Source organism: Lutra lutra, chromosome 3 (genome assembly GCF_902655055.1).
Source record: "Lutra lutra chromosome 3, mLutLut1.2, whole genome shotgun sequence".
In the NCBI taxonomy this organism is placed as follows: Eukaryota; Metazoa; Chordata; class Mammalia; order Carnivora; family Mustelidae; genus Lutra; species Lutra lutra.
The window spans coordinates 41,715,738-41,738,086 of record NC_062280.1 but is presented as its reverse complement, the minus strand read 5'-3'; the positions used below and the strand labels follow the sequence as shown (position 1 = coordinate 41,738,086).

Genomic DNA, 22,349 nt, shown 5'->3' with positions numbered 1-22,349 from the left:
CGTGCCCCAGAAAAACAGGGGGCAGGCAGTCTCTAGGAATGAAGTCCACAGTGCATGAGGCAGTCTGCCCGCTGGTGCCCACCACCCTACATTCTGAGACATCAGAGAAGCAGGGACCGCATGCCTCCTCTTCCCGGCCCTTCGAACTAAAGTTGTCCCATAGATCCTGTGTCTTAAACCCAGACCCCATGAGGGGGAGGTGTCTACCTTCACCCACCCGGCTTCACCCTTAGAACATTTCCCAGTGAACCCCACCTCACACCCCCCAAAACATTCACATGGCATTGCTCCTAACAGCAAAGCCCTAAAACCCAGACATTCCCCTCAGGCTGGACAGACATGCACAGGACAGAGCACTGAACAGGAATTAAACAGGCTAGCAGTTGCTTCACCTCTCAACACGGACAAATTTCAAAAGCGTAATGATCACCACCAACAAAAAAACTCCCCCAAAAATATGTGTAGACATCCATGTATACCAAAACCAGATAAAACTAAGCAATAGGGGGACACCTAGGGGGCTCTGTCAGTGAAGCCTCTGCCTTCCCTGCTCGTTCTTTCTCTCTCTCTCAAATAAATACATAAAATCTTTTAAAAAATAAATGATATATTTAGGGATATATATGTATATATATATATATATTCAAATAATAAACTTATAAACACAGTTACACAGAATGCAGGCTCGCAGTGACCTCTGGCAGGAGAGAGAGGATGGCATGAGGGGCACGTGGGGCCTTCCAAAGTCTTGCTGCTGATAGAGAGGCTGAGCCTCTCTTCACACATTTATGGGTTATTTTTGTGTCCTCTTTTATTCAATGCATGCTCATGCCTTTTGTCATTTTCCCCTTCGGTTGTCTGTCCTATTCTGTTCCTTAAGCTGGTGGTGGGTGCAAAAGTATTTTTATTACTCCTCCTTAAGCTGGAAATTGACACTTGAACATTCTCTTCCACAGAGAATAAAAATGTGGAAAACAATCACAATTCCTATACTCATCTGAAGGAAAAAATCTCAAAGCCTATGATGCCTGATAATATTTTCTAACGTCTTAACTAATTTTAAGTCTACTTAATAACTAAATGAACAGGACTCTACAGCTGTATAGTCTTGTGGAGTCAATGATCACAGACGAGCGGTGGTGCAAGCATTGCTTTGTAGCTAAAAATTCCCTCTGAAAATGCACTTCGCAGAGTTGTGTGTTCGCAGGGGGTTGGGGGAGGCGGGTGGCTGCAAACAGGACCCCTTGGAAATGAGGTATCCTTGGGTGGTCTCAGAAGTTCTAGCTGGGGAGGCTGCCAGTACCTCTGAGGATGTGAGCAGGAAATCCATCAAGAAATCCTCTGGGAGCCATGGAGAATGGCAAGAGAAAGTCAGCCCTTGTCCATCTCCCAGAGGCATCACAGCCCAAGTCCAAGAGCGAAATGGGGAAAAGGCCTTTCCTGTCTTCCGGGAGGCCTCTTGTTGCTTGAGGCTGGAGGAGAGGCCCCCACTGTCTTTGCCCTTCATTTGCTTCCTGCAGGGCCAGGGCTAAGGTGAGACCAGGTGTAAAATCTAAGGAGGCATTCTGTGTTGGGGGTGGACTCTTGCTGGAGCAGCACTTGAGAACCAGAGCTGCCTGCATACGCAGTATGGGGAGCCGCTTGCCCCTCGTTTGTTGTCTTAGAGCTCACCAACAGATCACAAACCCAGCCCCCTATAACCACCAGTCGGACCTAGACACTGACACGCCCAGCACCCCTCCCAAACCCTCCTCCCTCCTCATCCCCACAGGGAGCTACTGTTCTGACTTCCAACACCGCAGATGAGGGGGGGCCCTTGATATCAGACTAGAATGCTGTCTTTATATCCTAACAAGCGAGCATATTGGATCTGCACGCAGGATGGGCACAAAGCCAGTGGGACGTGCCCGAGCAACAACACAGCAGACAGGAATGGGGAGATGCCCCCCACCAGGCAGCCTCAAAACCCTCCCACCCCACGGAGTCTGGTCACAGGAAGAAAAGGGCCCCTGCAGGCCCCGAGGAAGCATGGCTGGCAGTTCCCCACATCTGCAGGACAGTGTAGTTGCTGTCTTGGAACAGGACACACAGGTGCCCAGGAGAACAATTAGAAGCTGTTGCAAGAACAAATGAGGACCCAAACTGAGACCCAGCCATGGAGCTGAAGAGAAGGACTTAGATTCGAGAATCATTTGCGGTGAACCAGCCGGACCCAAAGCAAGAACACCAAGCACTAAGCATTAACCAGTGTTAACAGCTCAGTATTGTAAACTGCCTGAACGCCAGTTAATAAACACATCATGTAACAATGTCTTAAGGCTACAACGTTTAAAATAAGGATACTGGAAAAACAACACAGAAGAGAAAGTGCTTCCATATGTGACCAAAACAAGCCACAGAACAAAACACTACACTTTGAGGTACGATCTGTTTAAAGAAACAGTGTGGGTCCCCAAATAACATCACAGGCAGATCACTGCCTTCCAACATGACGGCACCACTGCTGGGAACTCACGCTTTCGCTGTAGGACACGTCCGTGCTCCGAGACATGCTGGAGTACAGCGTCCGGGTGCTGTCCAGCGTGCCATTCCTTCTGTTTCTCATGCTGAGCCTGGCCCCCTCGAAGGACATCTTGTCTGTGGAGAATGGGGTGGGACAGAGGGTTAGTTTGAGTTGCAAACAGTAAAAGGGCTCTACAGACAGCCTTGCTCAATGCTCTCTGTCTCTACCACCTCCTGCTCCACCCCAGGACGCCCACCAGTAACGGCACCGCTGCCCTACTCTTCTGGTCTCATCCTCCCCGCATCCTCCAGGACCTGCTAAAGTTCTGGTCCTTATAGCACAGGTCCACCCACCACCCCCCCCAGATGCCTCTCTCTGGGGCGGGGTCCACATTGCAGACCACCACACTTGGGAGTTTTGCAATAGCTACTTCCAACTTAAGGGGTTTGGAGTCAAGGGAACATAAAGAGCAAACCCTAACAACGGCTTGTGACATCTAGAGGAAGGGGCCGGACTCTGAGAAGGATCCTGGCCCTGATCCATCCCCTGGTGGCAGGGGCTGAGGGCCTGGGTGTCCAGGTCACCCTGAGACTGGGAGCCAACACTTGGGCCCCAAGGATACCTCGCCATTCCCTCTCAGGCCTGGCAGCAGGCCATTAGCCCAGGACACACAGAAGCCTCAGCCACGAAAGGGTGGCTTCCCAGGCCGCCACTGCTCTCCTGATGCCCAGACCCTCCCATCCCAACCTGCAAGGGTGCCCTCTGACCCTCAGCCTGGGCTACAGACAAAAAGCACCAATGGCTACTCGATCCATGTGACTGTGTCATCTGGCAGACATACTAGACATGACATTTCTAGGATGAAAGCATCATCCTTCCCAGTCTCCCTGAGTCTCCTCTTCTGGTACCACACTTCCTCAGCGACTCGTGACAGCCCTCCAGTCACAGCACATACAAGAGCCAGACCCACCTCCTTCTCCCTCGCCAGCCTCTCCAGTGGCCCCCGGGATCACACCCTTTGTCTGGAACCCTCTTCCCCAGACCCCCTGTCTGCTCATCTTCTTCTCATCCTCTGGGCCTCACGAGAGTGCCACTTCTCTGGGGAGGTGCTCTGTGACCCCCAGGCGGGGGCATGTCCCCGTGACCTCCACCCTCCACCCAACCACTCCGGGTAGACCAGATCTCTCCTGTTCAGCACCAGGTCCCAGGACCTGGCAAGGTGTGCAGAGTAGATCTGTACAAATATTTTCTGAGTGAATAATGTAATTTAATAATTTTAATAATTTAAATGAGTAAACAACACACACCCCTTCCCAAACCCTAAATCCTCCTCCAGCTTTTAAACTGCTTCCACATCACCTTCCAGAACCCCTGGATGTGGAAAGGCCTCGACCTGCCACTCCGCCACAGGTTCCAAGCCTCAGCCTGTGGGTCTGACTTCTACGTCCCAACTGCCCCAACCCCAGGCAGCCTCAAAACTCTCCCATTACACAGTCTGGAACCTTTTTTGAAACCCACTCAGAGAAGCTGGTCCAGGCTGTTTAAAACGACGAGTGCTTTTACTTCTCTCCCCAGACATTTCAAAGAGAGGCTCTGAGTATTAATTTGTACTTTACATACAGTATTGTAAAACCACAGATCAATCCTGCAAGGTATTTACTGTGATCCCCATACAGCAAATTGCTTCTAAGTAGGACACCAGCGGTCAGGAAAAGATTTCATTTGCCTCACAATGAAAAACTGCTTTTTTCGTTACAATGGGAAAAGGTGTATTTTTGCTTTTCAGTCACACTTCAAACAAAAAATGGGCAAGTTGCATGAGATAGGCAGTGAGCTGCCCTGTTCTAGCTCATCAAATGCCTGCGTCAGACATTAATTTCCAGCTGCTTTCCTGAGCCCAGCTCAGGTTGGTGGATTATGAGTTTGGGCCTTCTTTAGGACATCTTACATCCCAGGGGCTCAAGGCATTCACCCGTCCCCTGAACATGGTCAGGAGTTAAGGCACGGGTGGAGAGCAGCTGGGGCATTAGGGGAAGGGACAGATAACTGAGGACCATGGGTAAAGGTCAGAAGAGGCCAAGGGGGAGGGCCCAGAGAGTGAAAGGAGATCCACAGCTCCCCTTCCTGGGGAACTTTGGGAAAGTGCAGGTAAATCAGATAGGACCATAGCCAGGAGGGGAGGAAGGAGTGAAAGTCACACCCCGGGGCATCTGGGTGGCTCAGTCAGCTGCACAATCAATCAACTGGCTGCGGCTCAGGTCATGACCTCGGGGTCCCAGGATCCAGCCTCACATTGCACTCTGCGCTTAGCAGGGAGTCTGCTTAAGGATGCTTTCTCTCCCTCTCCCTCTGCCGCTCCCCTCACATGCTCTGTCTCTCTCTCTCTCAAATGAATGAATAAATCTTTAAAGAAAAAAGAAAATCACACTAGGGAGAAACCAGTGGATGCATCCTATGCTAAGAAAAAGTAACAAAAAAAAAAAAAAAGAAAGAAAAAAAAAAAAAGAAAAAGTAACAAAGTCATACCACCAGGCGGAATAATTACAAAACCTGGTAGAAAACTAGGCTAAGGGCTAAAATCCAAACCCACCTTAAAGAGAACCCAGATCGCAAGTAAACTTGAAAACAGACTAAGCCTCCCTTGTCATAAAAGCCCAACAATGACACACTGAGAGGAGGTATTTTCAGATGAGAATATCTGATGTTGGGAAGAAGGAAATGAGACAGAGGCTTCCAGATGACTGAGTGGTGAGGAAACCATTTCACCACCTGCAGTGCAATTGGGCAATGGTATAGCAAGGGACTTAAATATTGTTGACCAGGTGCACTGGCTTTGGGGACCCTAGATAAAAGAAATAGTCAGAAACACAAAAAAGTTATACTGAAAAGCTATTCATTGCTGAGTTATTTGTAATAGGGGCCATTAGAAGTAACCTCAATTTCCATTAATAGAACATTTCACCCAAAAGAAATAAAAGGGTGGGCCATGAAGGGGGTATAATTCAATGGCAAGTAGGAAAAGAAAAAGCAGAAGGCAGGGAATCCTGGCAGTTAAGAGCTCTGGCTTCACAGACAGGGCCTTGGGTCAAGCACTAAGCTGTGAACCGTCAGTGGGTCCTTCCCCCTCTCAGTTCCTTATAAAGGTGGCTCAGAGCCCACGGGAAAGGCAGCTCCAGCAGGACGACAGTAAGTGCCTCATGGATAATGTGTAGAAGGCACCGAGCAGTAAATACACCAAAATGCTAACCACTATATGCTAACGTAGGGAGTGGGATGGTGAGCAATTCTTTTCTTTTTTCTACTTTTTATATTTACCAAAATTGAATACATTGCTCATGTAATCTGGAAAATAGACTCAATAAACAGGATAAGCATCTAGAGGCTGGGTAAGGGGAAGATAACCAGTGACCATGGTAATGGGGTTTCAGCATTGGGGGATTGAGAGAGCACATAGATAACCAGTGTAGAAAACCGGTATAGACCTCCCCTCCACAGGAGCAAATGGGAGGAGGGGCCACCAGCTAATTTGTTGGGTCCTGTTTCAATCTTGCAAGAAGAAAATTAGCAGACAGAGAGAGATAAAAGCACAGGGCCATTCTTATAAGAATAACAGAGCGTGGAACAGAAGGGCTCTGTGGGGCAGGCAGATCCCCCTACAGTACCTGATCGAAGATAGATAACCGATTGAAGATCAAAGGAAAAGAGAGCCAGCAATAACATAATAAATACTGATGAAAAGCTCTGGTTACTTTTCCCTCTCATATCATATTGTCTAAAATCCTTTGTGGACAAGGAACTGGTTAATTATTGTTCCTACCCCAGTACCTGAGTCCCACCTGGCCTGCCTCTCACTCCAGAGAAGAAATGGGCACAACACACAGGTGTTCAGGGCTTCACTCAACAGCCAAGTCTAGAGTGTGGTTTTAAAAGGGGGTCCTTGGGGCACCCAGGGGGTTCAGTCCATTAAGCACCTGACTCTTGATTTCGGCTCAGGTCATGATCTCAGTGTAGTGAGATAGAGCCCTGTGTTGGCCTCCACACTGGGCATGGAGCCTGCTTGGGATTCTCTCTCTCCCTTTCCCTCTGCCCATCTTTGCTCTCTCTATTAAAAAAAATTAAATATTTTTGGGGCGCCTGGGTGGCTCAGTGGGTTAAGCCGCTGCCTTTGGCTCAGGTCATGATCTCAGGTTCCTGGGATCGAGTCCCGCATCGGGCTCTCTGCTCAACGGGGAGCCTGCTTCCCTCTCTCTCTCTCTCTCTCTGCCTGCCTCTCCATCTACTTGTGATCTCTCTCTGTCAAATAAATAAATAAAATCTTTAAAAAAAATTAAATCTTTTTAAAAATTAGTAATAAAAAGGGGGGGGGGGTCCTTGAGGGGCCCCTGGGTGGCTCAGTCAGTTAAGCCCCTGACTCAGTTTCAGTTCATGTCATGATCTCAGGATCATGAGATCAAGCCCTGCGTCGGGCTCCACACTCAGTGAGGAATCTGTCCTTCTGCTCCTCCCCTCCATGTGCTCTCTCTCTCTCTTTCTCTCTTTCTCTCTCTCTCTCAAAATTAAAAGAAAAATCCTAAATAAATAATAATAATTTTTTAAAATAAATAAAAGGGTGTCCTTGGAGACTTTCTGCCCCAAGGCTCAGGGACCCCCCCCCACCCACATTAGTGAGAGCAGCCCTGCCTTCATCTTATTCATGTGCCCAAGGTCCTAGAAGTTCCCCTCTGAGGACAGGTGTCTGCTGCCAAAGAGCAACCTGAAGCTTTGGCTCTAGAGATTCGGTCTGTTCTGCACACCTGCTGCCATCACCCACCTGCACAGGCAGATGGGGGACACCCGGAGCCTCAGTCTCTTGGAATGGATAAAAGAGCCATTACTGTCCTTGAGGAAGAATAAGTGTTGTTTTTTTTTTTTTTTTAAGAATAAGTTTATACATGGTTTACCAAGCTCTAAAGGTGATGGATTTATTCATGACATCCCCAACAATCAGAAGTTGGAGTTTCACACACAACGAGAAATAGGATTCCATAACTCCAAAACTGTAACACAACAGAACACGAGATAGCATTCGATAGCCACCATATGCAAGGGTGTGGTCTTGAAGCCTCTCCAGAATGACTACTGGGATGCTACTTCTTTCTGTGGATCAGATTTGCAGTATTTGACATTCACATGAAAGAGGCACTCGCATTCCACCCACCTGGAGGGCACTGGAGTAATGATGCTTAAAAGTACAAGCTTCAAGTCTAGCACCATCCCCTTCTTTTATTTTTAACTCTGAGTGTATTTCTCTAAACTAATGGAAATCTCAACTAGAAGTTAGAAAGCTAAGTTAAGGGAATAAGAGCCCGTGGTGTGGATGGACTTCTCCTAATAGTTGGTGGGAATGCAAGTTGGTGCAGCCCCTCTGGAAAACAGTATGGAGATTCCTCAAAAAGTTGAAAATAGGAGGAGGAGTCAAGATGGCGGAGAAGTAGCAGCTGAGACTACTTCAGGTAGCGGGAGATCAGCTAAATAGCTTATCTAAAGATTGCAAACACCTACAAATCCAACGGGAGATTGAAGAGAAGAACAGCAACTCTAGAAACAGAAAATCAACCACTTTCTGAAAGGTAGGACTGGAGGAGAAGTGAATCCAAAGCGACTGGAAAATAGACCGCGGGGGGAGGGGCCGGCTCCTGGCGAGCGGCGGAGCAACGGAGCACAAAATCGGGACTTTTAAAAGTCTGTTCCGCTGAGGGACATCGCTCCAGAGGCTTAACCTGAGCAAAGCCCAGGCGGGGTCAGCGCAGCCTCAGGTCCCGCAGGGTCACAGAAGGATCGGGGGTGTCTGAGTGTCGCAGAGCTTACCGGTATTAGAACAGGGAAGCCGGCTACAAAGACAGAGCCGAGGAGTGACTCTCAGCTCGGGGTTACCTTGAACCGGTCGCAGGCTCGGTCAGCTCGGAGTGCAGCCAGAGGCCAGGGTGATGGGAGTAATTGGGCGCTGTTCTCTGAGGGCGCACTGAGGAGTGGGGCCCCGGGCTCTCGGCTCCTCCGGACCGGACACCGGGAGGCCGCCATCTTCATTCCCGTCTTCCAGAACTCTACGGAAAGCGCTCAGGGAACAAAAGCTCCCGAAAGCGAACCCAGCAAACCCGAGCGAATGACTCAGCCCGGCCTCGGGTAAGAGCGGTGCAACTCCGCCTGGGGCAAAGACGCTTGAGAATCACTACAACAGGCCCCTCCCCCAGAAGATCAACGAGAAACCCAGCCAGGATCAAGTTCACCTACCAAGGAGTGCAGTTTCAATACCAAGCAGAGCGGCGGAATTCCAGAGGAGAAGAAAGCAAAGCACGGAACTCATGGTTTTCTCCCCATGATTCTTTAGCCTTGCAGTTAATTTAATTTTTTTTCTTTTTCAATTTTTTTCTCTTCTTCTGCTAAATTTTTTTAACTTTTACCGTTTTCTTTTTTAACATTTTTAAAATAGTTTATCTAATATACATATATTTTTTCCTTTTTATATTTTTTATCGGCTTTCTTTTTTTAATAGTTTCTTTTTTTTTTTTTCTTTCTGAACCCCTTTTTATCCCCTTTCTCCCCACTCACGATTTGGGATCTCTTCTGATTTGGCTAAAGCATATTTTCCTGGGGTTGTTGCCACCCTTTTAGTATTTTACTTGCTCCTTCATATACTCTTATCTGGACAAAATGACAAGGTGGAAAAATTCACAACAAAAAAAAGAACAAGAAGCAGTACCAAAGGCTAGGGACCTAATCAATACAGACATTGGTAATATGTCAGATATAGAGTTCAGAATGACGATTCTCAAGGTTCTAGCCGGGCTTGAAAAAGGCATGGAAGATATTAAAGCAACCCTCTCGGGAGATATAAAAGCCCTTTCTGGAGAAATAAAAGAACTAAAATCTAACCAAGTTGAAATCAAAAAACTATTAATGAGGTGCAATCAAAAATGGAGGCTCTCACTGCTAGGATAAATGAGGCAGAAGAAAGAATTAGCGATATAGAAGACCAAATGACAGAGAATAAAGAAGCTGGGCAGAAGAGGGACAAACAGCTACTGGACCACGAGGGGAGAATTCGAGAGATAAGTGACACCATAAGACGAAACAACATTAGAATAATTGGGATTCCAGAAGAAGAGGAAACAGAGAGGGGAGCAGAAGGTATATTGGAGAGAATTATTGGAGAGAATTTCCCCAATATGGCAAAGGGAACAAGCATCAAAATCCAGGAGGTTCAGAGAACCCCCCTCAAAATCAATAAGAATAGGTCCACACCCCGTCACCTGATAGTAAAATTTACAAGTCTTAGTGACAAAGAGAAGATCCTGAAAGCAGCCCGGGAAAAGAAGTCTGTAACGTACAATGGTAAAAATATTAGATTGGCAGCAGACTTATCCACAGAGACCTAGCAGGCCAGAAAGAACTGGCATGATATATTTAGAGCACGAAACAAGAAAAACATGCAGCCAAGAATACTATATCCAGCTAGGCTATCATTGAAAATAGAAGGAGAGATTAAAACCTTCCAGGACAAACAAAAACTGAAAGAATTTGCAAATACCAAGCCAGCTCTACAGGAAATATTGAAAGGGGTCCTCTAAGCAAAGAGAGACCCTAAAAGTAGTAGATCAGAAAGAAACAGAGACAATATACAATAACAGTCACCTTACAGGCAGTACAATGGCACTAAATTCATATCTCTCAATACTTACCCTGAATGTTAATGGGCTAAATGCCCCAATCAAAAGACACAGGGTATCAGAATGGATAAAAAAACAAAACCCATCTATATGTTGCCTACAAGAAACTCATCTTAAACCCGAAGACACCTCCAGGTTTAAAGTGAGGGGGTGGAAAAGAATTTACCATGCTAATGGACATCAGAAGAAAGCAGGATTGGCAATCCTTATATCAGATCAATTAGATTTTAAGCCAAAGACTATAATAAGAGATGAGGAAGGACACTATATCATACTCAAAGGAACTGTCCAACAAGAAGATCTAACAATTTTAAATATCTATGCCCCTAACGTGGGAGCAGCCAACTATATAAACCAATTAATAACAAAATCAAAGAAACACATCGACAAGAATACAATCATAGTAGGGGATTTTAACACTCCCCTCACTGAAATGGACAGATCATCCAAGCAAAAGATCAACAAGGAAATCAAGGCCTTAAATGACACACTGGACCAGAAGGACATCACAGATATATTCAGAACATTTCATCCCAAAGCAACAGAATACACATTCTTCTCTAGTGCACATGGAACATTCTCCAGAATAGATCACATTCTTGGTCCTAAATCAAGTCTCAACCGGTATCAAAAGATTGGGATCATTCCCTGCATATTTTCAGACCACAATGCTTTAAAGCTAGAACTCAATAACAAGAGGAAATTTGGAAAGAACCCAAATACATGGAGACTAAACAGCATCCTTCTAAAGAATGAATGGGTCAACCAGGAAATTAAAGAAGAATTGAAAAAATTTATGGAAACAAATGATAATGAAAACACAACGGTTCAGAATCTGTGGGACACAACAAACGCAGTCCTGAGAGGAAAATATATAGCGGTACAAGCCTTTCTCAAGAAACAAGAAAGATCTCAGGTACAAAACCTAACCCTACACCTAAAGGAGCTGGAGAAAGAACAAGAAAGAAACCCTAAACCCAGCAGGAGAAGAGAAATCATAAAGATCAGAGCAGAAATCAATGAAATAGAAACCAAAAAAACAATAGAACAAATCAACGAAACTAGGAGCTGGTTCTTTGAAAGAATTAATAAGATTGATAAACCCCTGGCCAGACTTATCAAAAAGAAAAGAGAAAGGACCCAAATAAATAAAATCATGAATGAAAGAGGAGAGATCATAACAAACACCAAAGAAATACAGACAATTATAAGAACATACTATGAGCAACTCTACGCCAACAAATTTGACAATCTGGAAGAAATGGAGGCATTCCTAGAGACATATAAACTACCACAACTGAACCAGGAAGAAATGGAAAGCCTGAACAGACCCATAACCAGTAAGAGATTGAAACAGTCATCAAAAATCTCCAAACAAACAAAGGCCCAGGGCCAGATGGCTTCCCAGGGGAATTCTACCAAACATTTAAAGAAGAACTAATTCCTATTCTCCTGAAACACCTCCAAAAAATAGAAACAGAAGGAAAACTTCCAAACTCATTTTATGAGGCCAGCATCACCTTGATCCCAAAACCAGACAAGGATCCCAACAAAAAAGAGAACTACAGACCAATATCCTTGATGAACACAGATGCAAAAATTCTCGCCAAAATACTAGCCAATAGGATTCAACAGTACATTAAAAGGATTATTCACCACGACCAAGTGGGATTTATTCCAGGGCTGCAAGGTTGGTTCAACATCCGCAAATCAATCAATGTGATACAACACATTAATAAAAGAAAGAACAAGAACCATATGATACTCTCCATAGATGCTGAAAAAGCATTTGACAAAGTACAGCATCCCTTCCTGATCAAAACTCTTCAAAGTGTAGGGATAGACGGCACATACCTCAATATTATCAAAGCCATCATGAAAAACCCACCGCAAATATCATTCTCAATGGAGAAAAACTGAAAGCTTTTCCGCTAAGGTCAGGAACACGGCAGGGATGTCCGTTATCACCACTGCTATTCAACATAGTACTAGAAGTCCTAGCCTCAGCAATCAGACAACAAAAGGAAATTAAAGGCATCCAAATCGGCAAAGAAGAAGTCAAACTATCACTCTTCGCAGATGATATGATACTATATGTGGAAAACCCAAAAGACTCCACTCCAAAACTGCTAGAACTTGTACAGGAATTCAGTAAAGTGTCAGGATATAAAATCAATGCGCAGAAATCAGTTGCATTTCTCTACACCAACAACAAGACAGAAGAAAGAGAAATTAAGGAGTCCATCCCATTTACAATTGCACCCAAAACTATAAGATACCTAGGAATAAACCTAACCAAAGAGACTAAGAATCTATACACAGAAAACTATAGAGTACTCATGAAAGAAATTGAGGAAGACACAAAGAAATGGAAAAATGTTCCATGCTCCTGGATTGGAAGAATAAATATTGTGAAAATGTCTATGCTACCTAAAGCAATCTACACATTTAATGCAATTCCTATCAAAGTACCATCCATTTTTTTCAAAGAAATGGAACAAATAATCCTAAAATTTATATGGAACCAGAAAAGACCTCGAATAGCCAAAGGAATATTGAAAAAGAAAGCCAAAGTGGGTGGCATCACAATTCCGGACTTCAAGCTCTATTACAAAGCTGTCATCATCAAGACAGCATGGTACTGGCACAAAAACAGACACATAGATCAATGGAACAGAATAGAGAGCCCAGAAATGGACCCTCAACTCTATGGTCAACTCATCTTCGACAAAGCAGGAAAGAATGTCCAATGGAAAAAAGACAGCCTCTTCAATAAATGGTGTTGGGACAATTGGACAGCCACATGCAGAAAAATGAAATTGGATCATTTCCTTACACCACACACGAAAATAGACTCAAAATGGATGAAGGATCTCAATGTGAGAAAGGAATCCATCAAAATCCTCGAGGAGAACACAGGCAGCAACCTCTTCGACCTCAGCCGCAGCAACATCTTCCTAGGAACATCACCAAAGGCAAGGGAAGCAAGGGCAAAAATGAACTATTGGGATTTTATCAAGATCAAAAGCTTTTGCACAGCAAAGGAAACAGTGAACAAAACCAAAAGACAACTGACAGAATGGGAGAAGATATTTGCAAATGACATATCAGATAAAGGGCTAGTGTCCAAAATCTATAAAGAACTTAGCAAACTCAACACCCAAAGAACAAGTAATCCAATCAAGAAATGGGCAGAGGACATGAACAGACATTTCTGCAAAGAAGACATCCAGATGGCCAACAGACACATGAAAAAGTGCTCCATATCACTCGGCATCAGGGAAATACAAATCAAAACCACAATGAGATATCACCTCACACCAGTCAGAATGGCTAAAATTCACAAGTCAGGAAATGACAGATGCTGGCGAGGATGCGGAGAAAGGGGAACCCTCCTACACTGTTGGTGGGAATGCAAGCTGGTGCAACCACTCTGGAAAACAGCATGGAGGTTCCTCAAAATGTTGAAAATAGAACTACCCTATGACCCAGCAATTGCACTGCTGGGTATTTACCCTAAAGATACAAACGTAGTGATCCGAAGGGGCACGTGCACCCGAATGTTTATAGCAGCAATGTCTACAATAGCCAAACTATGGAAAGAACCTAGATGTCCATCAACAGACGAATGGATAAAGAAGAGGTGGTATATATACACAATGGAATACTATGCAGCCATCAAAAGAAATGAAATCTTGCCATTTGTGACGACGTGGATGGAACTAGAGGGTATCATGCTTAGCGAAATAAGTCAATCGGAGAAAGACAACTCTCATATGATCTCCCTGATATGAGGGAGAGGAGATGCAACATGGGGGGTTAAGGGGGTAGGAGAAGAATAAATGTAACAAGATGGGATTGGGAGGGAGACAAACCATAAGTGACTCTTAATCTCACAAAACAATCTGAGGGTTGATGGGGGGAGGGGGGTTGGGAGAGGGGGCGTGGGGTTATGGATATTGGGGAGGGTATGTGCTATGGTGAGTGCTGTGAAGTGTGTAAACCTGGCGATTCGCAGACCTGTACCCCTGGGGATAAAAATATATGTTTATAAAAAATAAAATTTAAAAAAAAAAGTTGAAAATAGAGGTACCCTATGACCCAGCAATTGCACTACTGGGTATTCATCCAAAGAACATGAACATGGTGATTCGATGCACCCCAAAGTTTATAGCAACGATGTCTACAACAGTCAAACTATGGAGGAGCCCAGAAGCCCATCAACAGATGGATGGATAAAGATGATGTGGTATATATACAATGGAATTTTACTCAGCCATAAAAAAGAATGAAATCTTGCCATTTGCAACGACATGGATGGAACTGGAGAGTATTATGCTAAGTGAAATACATCAGAGAAAGATGAATACCATATGATTTCACTCATATATGGAATTTAAGAAACAAAACGGATGAACATAGGGGAAGGGAAAATAAAATAAGGCAAAAACAGAGAAGGAGGCAAACAATGAGAGACTCGTAACTATAGGAAACAAACTGAGGGTGGCTGGGGGAGGTGGGTGGTGTAACTGGGGGATGGGCGTTAAGGAGGGCACATGGTGTAATGAGCACTGGATGTTATATACAACTGATGAACCACTAAATACTATCTCTGAAGCTAATAATACCATACGTGTTAAACTGAATTCAAATTAAAAATTTTTACAAAGAAGAATCCACCAATAAAATGACAGCAAGAGTGCCCCTCATGTTTAATATCATATTTGAAGAGGGTGATTTCGTATCGCACACACACTCAATTCACTGTGCTGTTCTCAAAAATCACGGGGTCGGTGAACACATCAGAAAAGTTCAAGCATCATACCACAGGCCAAGGACCAACATTCAAGCAAAACCATATGATTTGTCAAAATACTTGCCTTTAGTAGTGAAAAATTTAATGTCAAGAGGAATGCAAATCAACACACGGAGAACCATCTATTTATATCATCTAACTTGGAGGGAAAGCAGACTGTGTGGTAGAAAAAAACAACAACAACAACAACAACAGCAAGGACTTGAGGTCAGGAAAAGCCACGCTTGTGGCTGACCAGCAATGTCCCCCCATATATGGTGACAATAACATGGGACGAGCCCATAGCAGCTCAGCCGGGGACTTGGGTCACATCAACATCAGTGTTCCTGTCCTTATTACCATTACGGTGGGGGGGACTTTATAAGAAGAGACTGCATAAGGTGTTCAGGGAAAGCAAAGTGGCAGAAAAGATTACTGACACATCAACACCACCCCCTTCTCCCCTGCCTCGCCCACCAGGGAAACATGTTTCATGGGCTCAGCTCCTGTGGAGTGAAAATGGGGAGTAGCCTAGAAAAACTGAAAAGATTGATATTCAAAAGGACCCAAGATAGATAGTCACAGGAGAACAGATGTGGAGAAATAGTAGGAGGAGGGGAGAATTGGTAGGGTTGTGGGAGGAGGGCCAGGCACGCAGGCTGAGAAGGGCAAGGGCTACCACTGTGAATAAGGTTGTGGTGAGATAGGTGGACAGCATCTTTTGGCAGCTTTTCTGAGTTCAACCATTCCTATCAGATATCTCTTATCAGAAATGATCTCAGAATATAAGTACTAAAAACAGCTCGTGTTTGATCTCACAGTTTCTGCAGGTCAGGAACCCGGGCACAGTTGAGGTGGGCTCTCTGCTGTCCAGGTACCGGCAGGGTCTGGGGTCGCACCTCAAGTATGGACAGGACAAGGCCCTGCTTCAAGCTCACATGGTTGTCAGCAGGGTTGAGTTCTGAGGGTCCTCCGGGCCTCGCTGCTGGATGCCACCCGTGGTTCCTGGCTCTGTGGGTCCTCCAACGTGGCAACTGGCTTTATCAAAGTGTGCCAGCCTATAAGGCGACAGAGAGAATCTGCCACAAGGCAAAGTCACAGGCTGTGTAACCTAAGCATACAAGTGACATCCCAAATCACCTTTGCCACATCCTGTTGTTAGAAGCAAGTCACTGGGTCCCGCCAGCATCTCGGGGGAGGGGAACACACAAGAGCAGGAACACCAGGAGGCAGGGGGCCTTCAGGCCTTCTCAGAAGTCTGCCTACCACTTGCCCCTGCCTACCACCCTTGCATTCATATTTATTTCCCATGCTCTTACTCTGTCGGGCTTGAGTATCTTTTGAATGAGACATTGTGCCAAGACTGGCCATAAGACTCCTCGATTTTATTTGGGTCCCATACATGTAAAAATCAGATGCAGGATCCTTAAGGTATCAGACTCTGCAGCAACACTAAGGAGGAACCCCGAGCAGCTTTAGGAAAGAATGACAGAGCCCACAGAAAACCAGACTCTAACGGCACAAAGTCAGCATTAGGTCAAATTTGTTCACCTGCCGGCTACCTTCCGGTCACTCTCTGAGCCACTCTCTCCTCCCCCCCCACCCCCGCCCCCACCATGACGGTCAATGTATTCAGGGTTTTAGACCCAGCTTGTTATTTTCAAGCTATTCTTTTTAGATCATATATTTTCATGCACAAGAATAATTTTTATTTACCTATTAACTTTATCTCTATGATTTCGACCCTCTTCACGCGTCACTGGTGTCCCCGCCCAGTGGGTGTCCATTCGCACCTGGCTTGTCCACCCTGGACCCGTCTGCCCGCATCAGGAGGAAGTGCCTGGGGATGATTTCGTGGAGCAACTCATAGGAGGTGTATGTAAGGAGCTGCTTCTTCACGTGAATGTCTTTTTGCCTGTGGACAACTTGACAACAATTTCCCCCCACCATAGAACCTGTTCCATTCTTATTAGACTTTTGATCTGGTAAAGGAAAACCCTGAGGGTGGCCTCATCTTTATTCTTTCTGTCCAACAGTCATTTGCTTTTCCCCTTTATTCTTAAATGCTATTATTTTTATTGACTCTTACTAGACAGTGACCTATAATTCTTCCTTTGACCTCGTGCTCTTTTTGTGTGCAGACTCAGGTGTGGTTGTTTTGTTGTTTCGTTTTTTGCAGCCCTGGAAAGCTTGTTGATGTCGTTTTATTACTGTGTTCAGATTACAGCCCACCCTGGGAATGGACAGCTGGAGGGAGAGTGTTGTTGCCCCAGTCCTGTAATGCGTAATGAAGGCAGTTGTGACCAAGAGGGAAGAAGGGTAGATGCTCAGAAAAGAGATCTCCTGGCCCCAGCAGGGAAGTGCTTTCCAGAATTGCCTCCAGTCCTATTTCTGCACAAAACTAGCACCCTACTCAGGCATCATCATGGGACCTAAGGTCAAGCCAGAGAACATGCTCAGGTGTTCAGTGGACACCAGCCCATGGCGTCCTGCACAGTGACCCCTGGCCTGAACAGCTTGCAGAGTAAGAACGGCACGGGCTGAGTAAGCCATGAGGCTCTGCCCCATCTACTCCAACATAGACAGGAGCTGCTTGGGGTAACTGTTCCACTCCTTGGTTGTGGCCAGTCACAGGGAACACATACAGATGGGCCATATAAGCGACAGGCCTTTCAGAAGAGAAAAATGATCCACACAGAGGAGGCATGACAGTCAGAAAGTCAACAGAATCAATCTACTTCCCTGGGCCAATGAAGGAATCGGGTCTTCAGTACCAAAATTTAAAAAAAAAAAATCGCACTGAGTCTCATGCCAGGCAAAATTAATAGGCTTACAGGTGTCCTGGTGAAATTATTCAAGGATAAGAATAAACTCAAAGTTACATAAAGAGCGAAGCAGAAAAAAAAATAAGGGACAAGAGGGAGGGGCGTAAGGGGGGGGTATCGAAATTCTGCAAGCTAGAAGGTGAAGCACATGCGTATTCTTAGAGGGAAAAGACTGGATTTAGGAATTACGTCTTCAGCCAGTTCATCTGTGAGTGGCAGAGAGGCAGACCGGGAAACTGGAGGAGTGGGTTGGGGAGCTGTTCATAAACTTCAAGAAGTTCCAGAATGGGGGAAGGGTGGGATGCGGGAGCCAAACAAGTAATAAATGAAGAACACGGGGTACCACTTCTTTTCTTCGCGGTTTAAATTTTTATTTTCTCCTCAGTGTGCAAAGTTTTGAAGAGACTTACTAAAATATTGTTGAATACCAAGGAAGGAAAGGGCAAGACGAGAGCAGAGGGTCAAAGGAGAAGGTAATGCTGGTGACCGTGAGGGGTCGGTCCGGCACGTGGGAAGCCAGCCTGCAGGGCTGATAGACACTAACGGCAGCCTACCCTTGCTGGGAGCCAAGGCAAAGACGTGAACGTGGTCAGGTGCAAGCAGGACCCAACCCACACGTCCTGAGACTTCGCCCAGGGGACAAAGGGCGCCTGCATCAGGGAGGGGGTGGGGCGGGACTCTAAAGGGGGATCTTTCTAGTGATGGAACCCATCCAAAGCTGGATTGTGGTGACAGTTACACGAAGGGACTCCTGCTAGAAGTAAATAAAACTAGACACACACAAATGAGTGCATATAAAACCAGTGAGAAATCAAGAGTAAGGTCTCAATGTCAATGTCAGTTTCCTGGTGTTATACTAGAGCTCTGTGTGGTGTCACCATTGGGGGGAACAGGTGAAGGGTACATGGGACCTCTTGGTATTAGTTTCCCAACTTCCTGTGAATCTACCCTTATTTCCAAATAATAATTTAAGAGGAAAAGAACTGTGTAGAAAGAACACGGGGCCACATGGTGGGGGACATCTTAGATAGAGCCAGCAACACCTGCAGCACCAACCTATGTTCCTGGTCCCTGTAAAGTCCCGAAGGCAAGTAGAAGGTGCATCACTAGAGTAAACCTCAGGGGAAGGGACTCCAGGGTAGGCTAAGTGATGGGCCCCAAGGTATAGATACCTGAGAATCTAGCCAGGTTTAGGACTTACTGGTTTAACTGTGTATGCTTTTTGCTTTCATGTTCTTATCAATATCTCAATTATTTTTATCAATGGTCCTTACTCTCAATGACTGCAGAGGGGTCCAATGAAATTAATGGAATCCTATTCCTTACTATGAAGATTGCCTCAGCAACATTTAAAACAAAAATGGACTCTGGATTGTTATTCACATTGTCACAATTTCATAAAAAGACCGTGAAGACACTGGCTCCCGCACACATCAGGAGGGACAGCAGTTCCAACCTAAAGACGGACAGCATCTCCAGTTTCCCAGCCAGAGAAATACATGTTCTCTGCACAGACTGAATTTGCTGGGTCCCCAAAAGTGCTCATCAGCTCTGGTGTGGCCCACAGATTCTGTATCCCTGACAAGTTCCCAGGTGTGGCTGGTGCTGCTGGTCAGGGGGTCCCAATTAGAGAACCACTGGGCTCACCCAGGACTCTGCCAATAGCACCAATAACCCTCTCATCCCCAGATACAATCCCGGCTCTTCAGAACTCGTAATTGGATATTTTTAAAACACAAACTGGGATGCTTCAGAGATCATATCACATCAGTTTGGGCTCAGTGTGTTTCTGTGGTCATAGCTTGAATTTATGGACAATACAGTTCATCCTGCGAGGATGAAACACATCTCATCAGGCCATGAGTGGCGCCCTAACAACTGGAGTGAATAGTGGTCATGTTCATGTAAAGTCTCTTATGTTCCAGGTGCTAACTCAGCTCTTAACATGTATCAGCCCTCAGCCCTCTGGCGTAGTCTATGATTATTCTTTTTCCACTTAAATGGATGAAGAAAGTAAGGCACAGAAAGGTTAAATAACTTCCTAAAAGTCACACAGCAGATCAGTAGAGGATACAGGACTCAAACAGAATGGCCTGAGAGCCCAATCCTTAAACATTAAGCTAACAGTTTAGTAAGTAACTATTGTGTGCTACTTTAATACCTCTTTGGGAAGAGATAGTCATTCATACTATATAAATACACCATTAATATTCAAATCAAGGATTAGAAACCTGGTTTTGTTGGCCAGGGGTAAGGTTGGCCTGATATTATTTTTATTACTGATGCTCATAAATAATTTTAAATAACCTAGAAATCACCCGTTCACAACAGAATACTCTTGTATCCTGTGAGCCCATTGCAAAAACAAAACCAAAATCGAAAATCAATCTATTCAGTCATTGTCCAAATGCAAGAATGGCGTGTGGCAAGTTTTTAAGATTATGGTTTACCGGCCTCTCGCCCCAGTCAAACCGGTCCTGAGATGTCATTTTCAAGCAGGATGTATATCTAAGTCTCCATTAGGTAAAGGAGACGGGAGAAGTTTTCTTTACAAAACACTGAATGAGCGGAACTGTGTCGTTCATGCTCGGAAGAATGCTCCAAAGGGCCCATACCAAACCCCAGCCATCTCCACTCTTCGCTCCCATCAATTATTCATTATGATGGTGACTGTGACACTTGCAGAAGCTTCAGATAGAAATGACACCATCGGAGAAATCTTCTCAATTCCCATTCTGGCCTGAGAGGCACACAGGAACTACAGCGGACCTGCGAGGCTCAGCATTCACCTAGCCTTCCCCACCTCCTTCACCCCGGAGAACTGAGAAGTGTTTCCTTATAGGAATTATCCCACTTTTCTAATTGCCATATTTTCGTCAGCCACATTTTTGAAGTTTGCATCGATGGGTTAAACCCCAATGGTGACACCCCAGGGGAGCTCCGAAAGTCATTGATTCTGGTGTCTCCTGCCCTCAAGAGGAGAGGTGAGAGACAGGAGGTGAGTCCCGGCAGCAAATGAGCTGGAAGTTGGTATTTGCTGAGAGCCCCCGACCCCGCCCCAATAAGGAGAAAGCCTGGGGACCTAGGTGCCTGGATCCTATTGTCTTCACAGGTGCCAAGAATAACATCAGTTCTTAGGCAAGACAAAGAAGATGAATAATGGGTGATACCAACTTTGTTCCCATTTCAAAGAATTATAAATCAAGAGTTACAACCTTGAAAGAAAGTTCTTTACACTCTCAAGACACTGAGGAACTGAAACCCCTACCATAGTGTGTTTGTTGTATTCTGCTTAAGAATCATAACTCTGAAATCAGCGTTGGCAATCAGGACCTCAAAACTGAATAGAGATAAAACCTTTAATTATCCATCCAACCCCCAGTATTTCCCTTTTGCTTCTAAAAAATCCAAGCCATTAGCATGTTTCAGAAGCTGTATATAAAAATAAGTCAAATATACTTTTCTTCCTTATCAAAGACTGTTGGCTATTTGAATACATTCTTTCTTGATGCTAATTTAGGCTCCATCATAGTGTGATTTAAGAAAAACCTGTTTTGTGATGTCCTCGATCGGTTTGAGAACATAGGATTGCTTCAGACAGTCCGTTGCAGAGTTCAGATGACCGTGAGTTTTTAAATAAAGCTCTTTGTTGGAAATTTCTGACTCTGTCAATCAGGGGGGAAAAAAGCTGTAATCGTATTTTAAATCATTCAAAAACCTAGCGCAGTCTCCTATGTCTCTAAATAAATCCACACGAGTACTATAAATATCTGTGAACTAGCATTTATTGCTTATCCCAACCACTCTTTGAGAAACATCACCTTTTTGTCATGTTAGTTTCCAATCTTCAGAGAAAATCTAAATGACGTCCATGCCAAACACACACTAGTCATACCAGTTCTACAAGTTACAACAATTGCAACATTTACAGAGAGAGACACGAAAAGCGAAAGTTGGTAACATACCATTTGAGGTTTGTCAGGCAGGATTTGCTTTCACTGGAAAGATCCTGCGGGCCTCCCCTCCCTGCGGAGGAAGAAGGCTTTTATAACCGGAGCTTCCTCAGCCCCGCCTTCCTCCCTAAGGCTCTTTCAAGAGGAGGAACAAAAAAACTTAAGCCACTGAGAGAAGACTTTTACAGTCATGACACACAGTAGCAATTTACTGATTGAATATCAGTGACGAAGGCATAACTATAGAAAATCACATTTTAAATGCTAATAAGGTAAACATAAACTTCCTCCCCTTGGCTTGCCCGTCCTAGTATTAAGTCACACTACAATTTAATTTCTACAATTTGTGGCACATCTTAAAAACCACAAATGAAATAGGAAAAGCTCACTATGGAAGGTAATGACAAGATTAATTAACAGATTAAAAGCTCTTAATTGATTAGAAAAAATCATAAATAGAAGACATTTAATAAACTTTTTTTTTTTTTTTTTTTAAGATTCTGTTAGCTTTCTCCCTATTGACTTATATTCAGCCCTGGGCTAGCTGGGCAGGGGGAGTGAAGGGAG

The 22,349-nt window shown here is 44.8% G+C and overlaps 1 protein-coding gene across 3 annotated transcripts in view; it reads right to left on the bottom strand.

The window, feature by feature from the left end:
- TRPM8 (transient receptor potential cation channel subfamily M member 8) overlaps positions 1-21,841 on the bottom strand; it is a 97,643-nt gene extending 75,802 nt beyond the window's left edge. For all 3 annotated transcript variants that reach the window (XR_007126097.1, XM_047722946.1, XM_047722947.1), the window contains exons 1-2: positions 21,795-21,841; positions 2,516-2,637 (exon numbers count right to left, since the gene is read on the bottom strand). Coding sequence is in view for 2 of the 3 variants with exons in the window: in XM_047722946.1 (XP_047578902.1) it covers positions 2,516-2,632 (117 nt within the window). In the remaining variant the exon portion in view is untranslated. The remainder of the gene's footprint in view (positions 1-2,515; positions 2,638-21,794) is intronic.
- Positions 21,842-22,349: the final 508 nt, after the last annotated feature.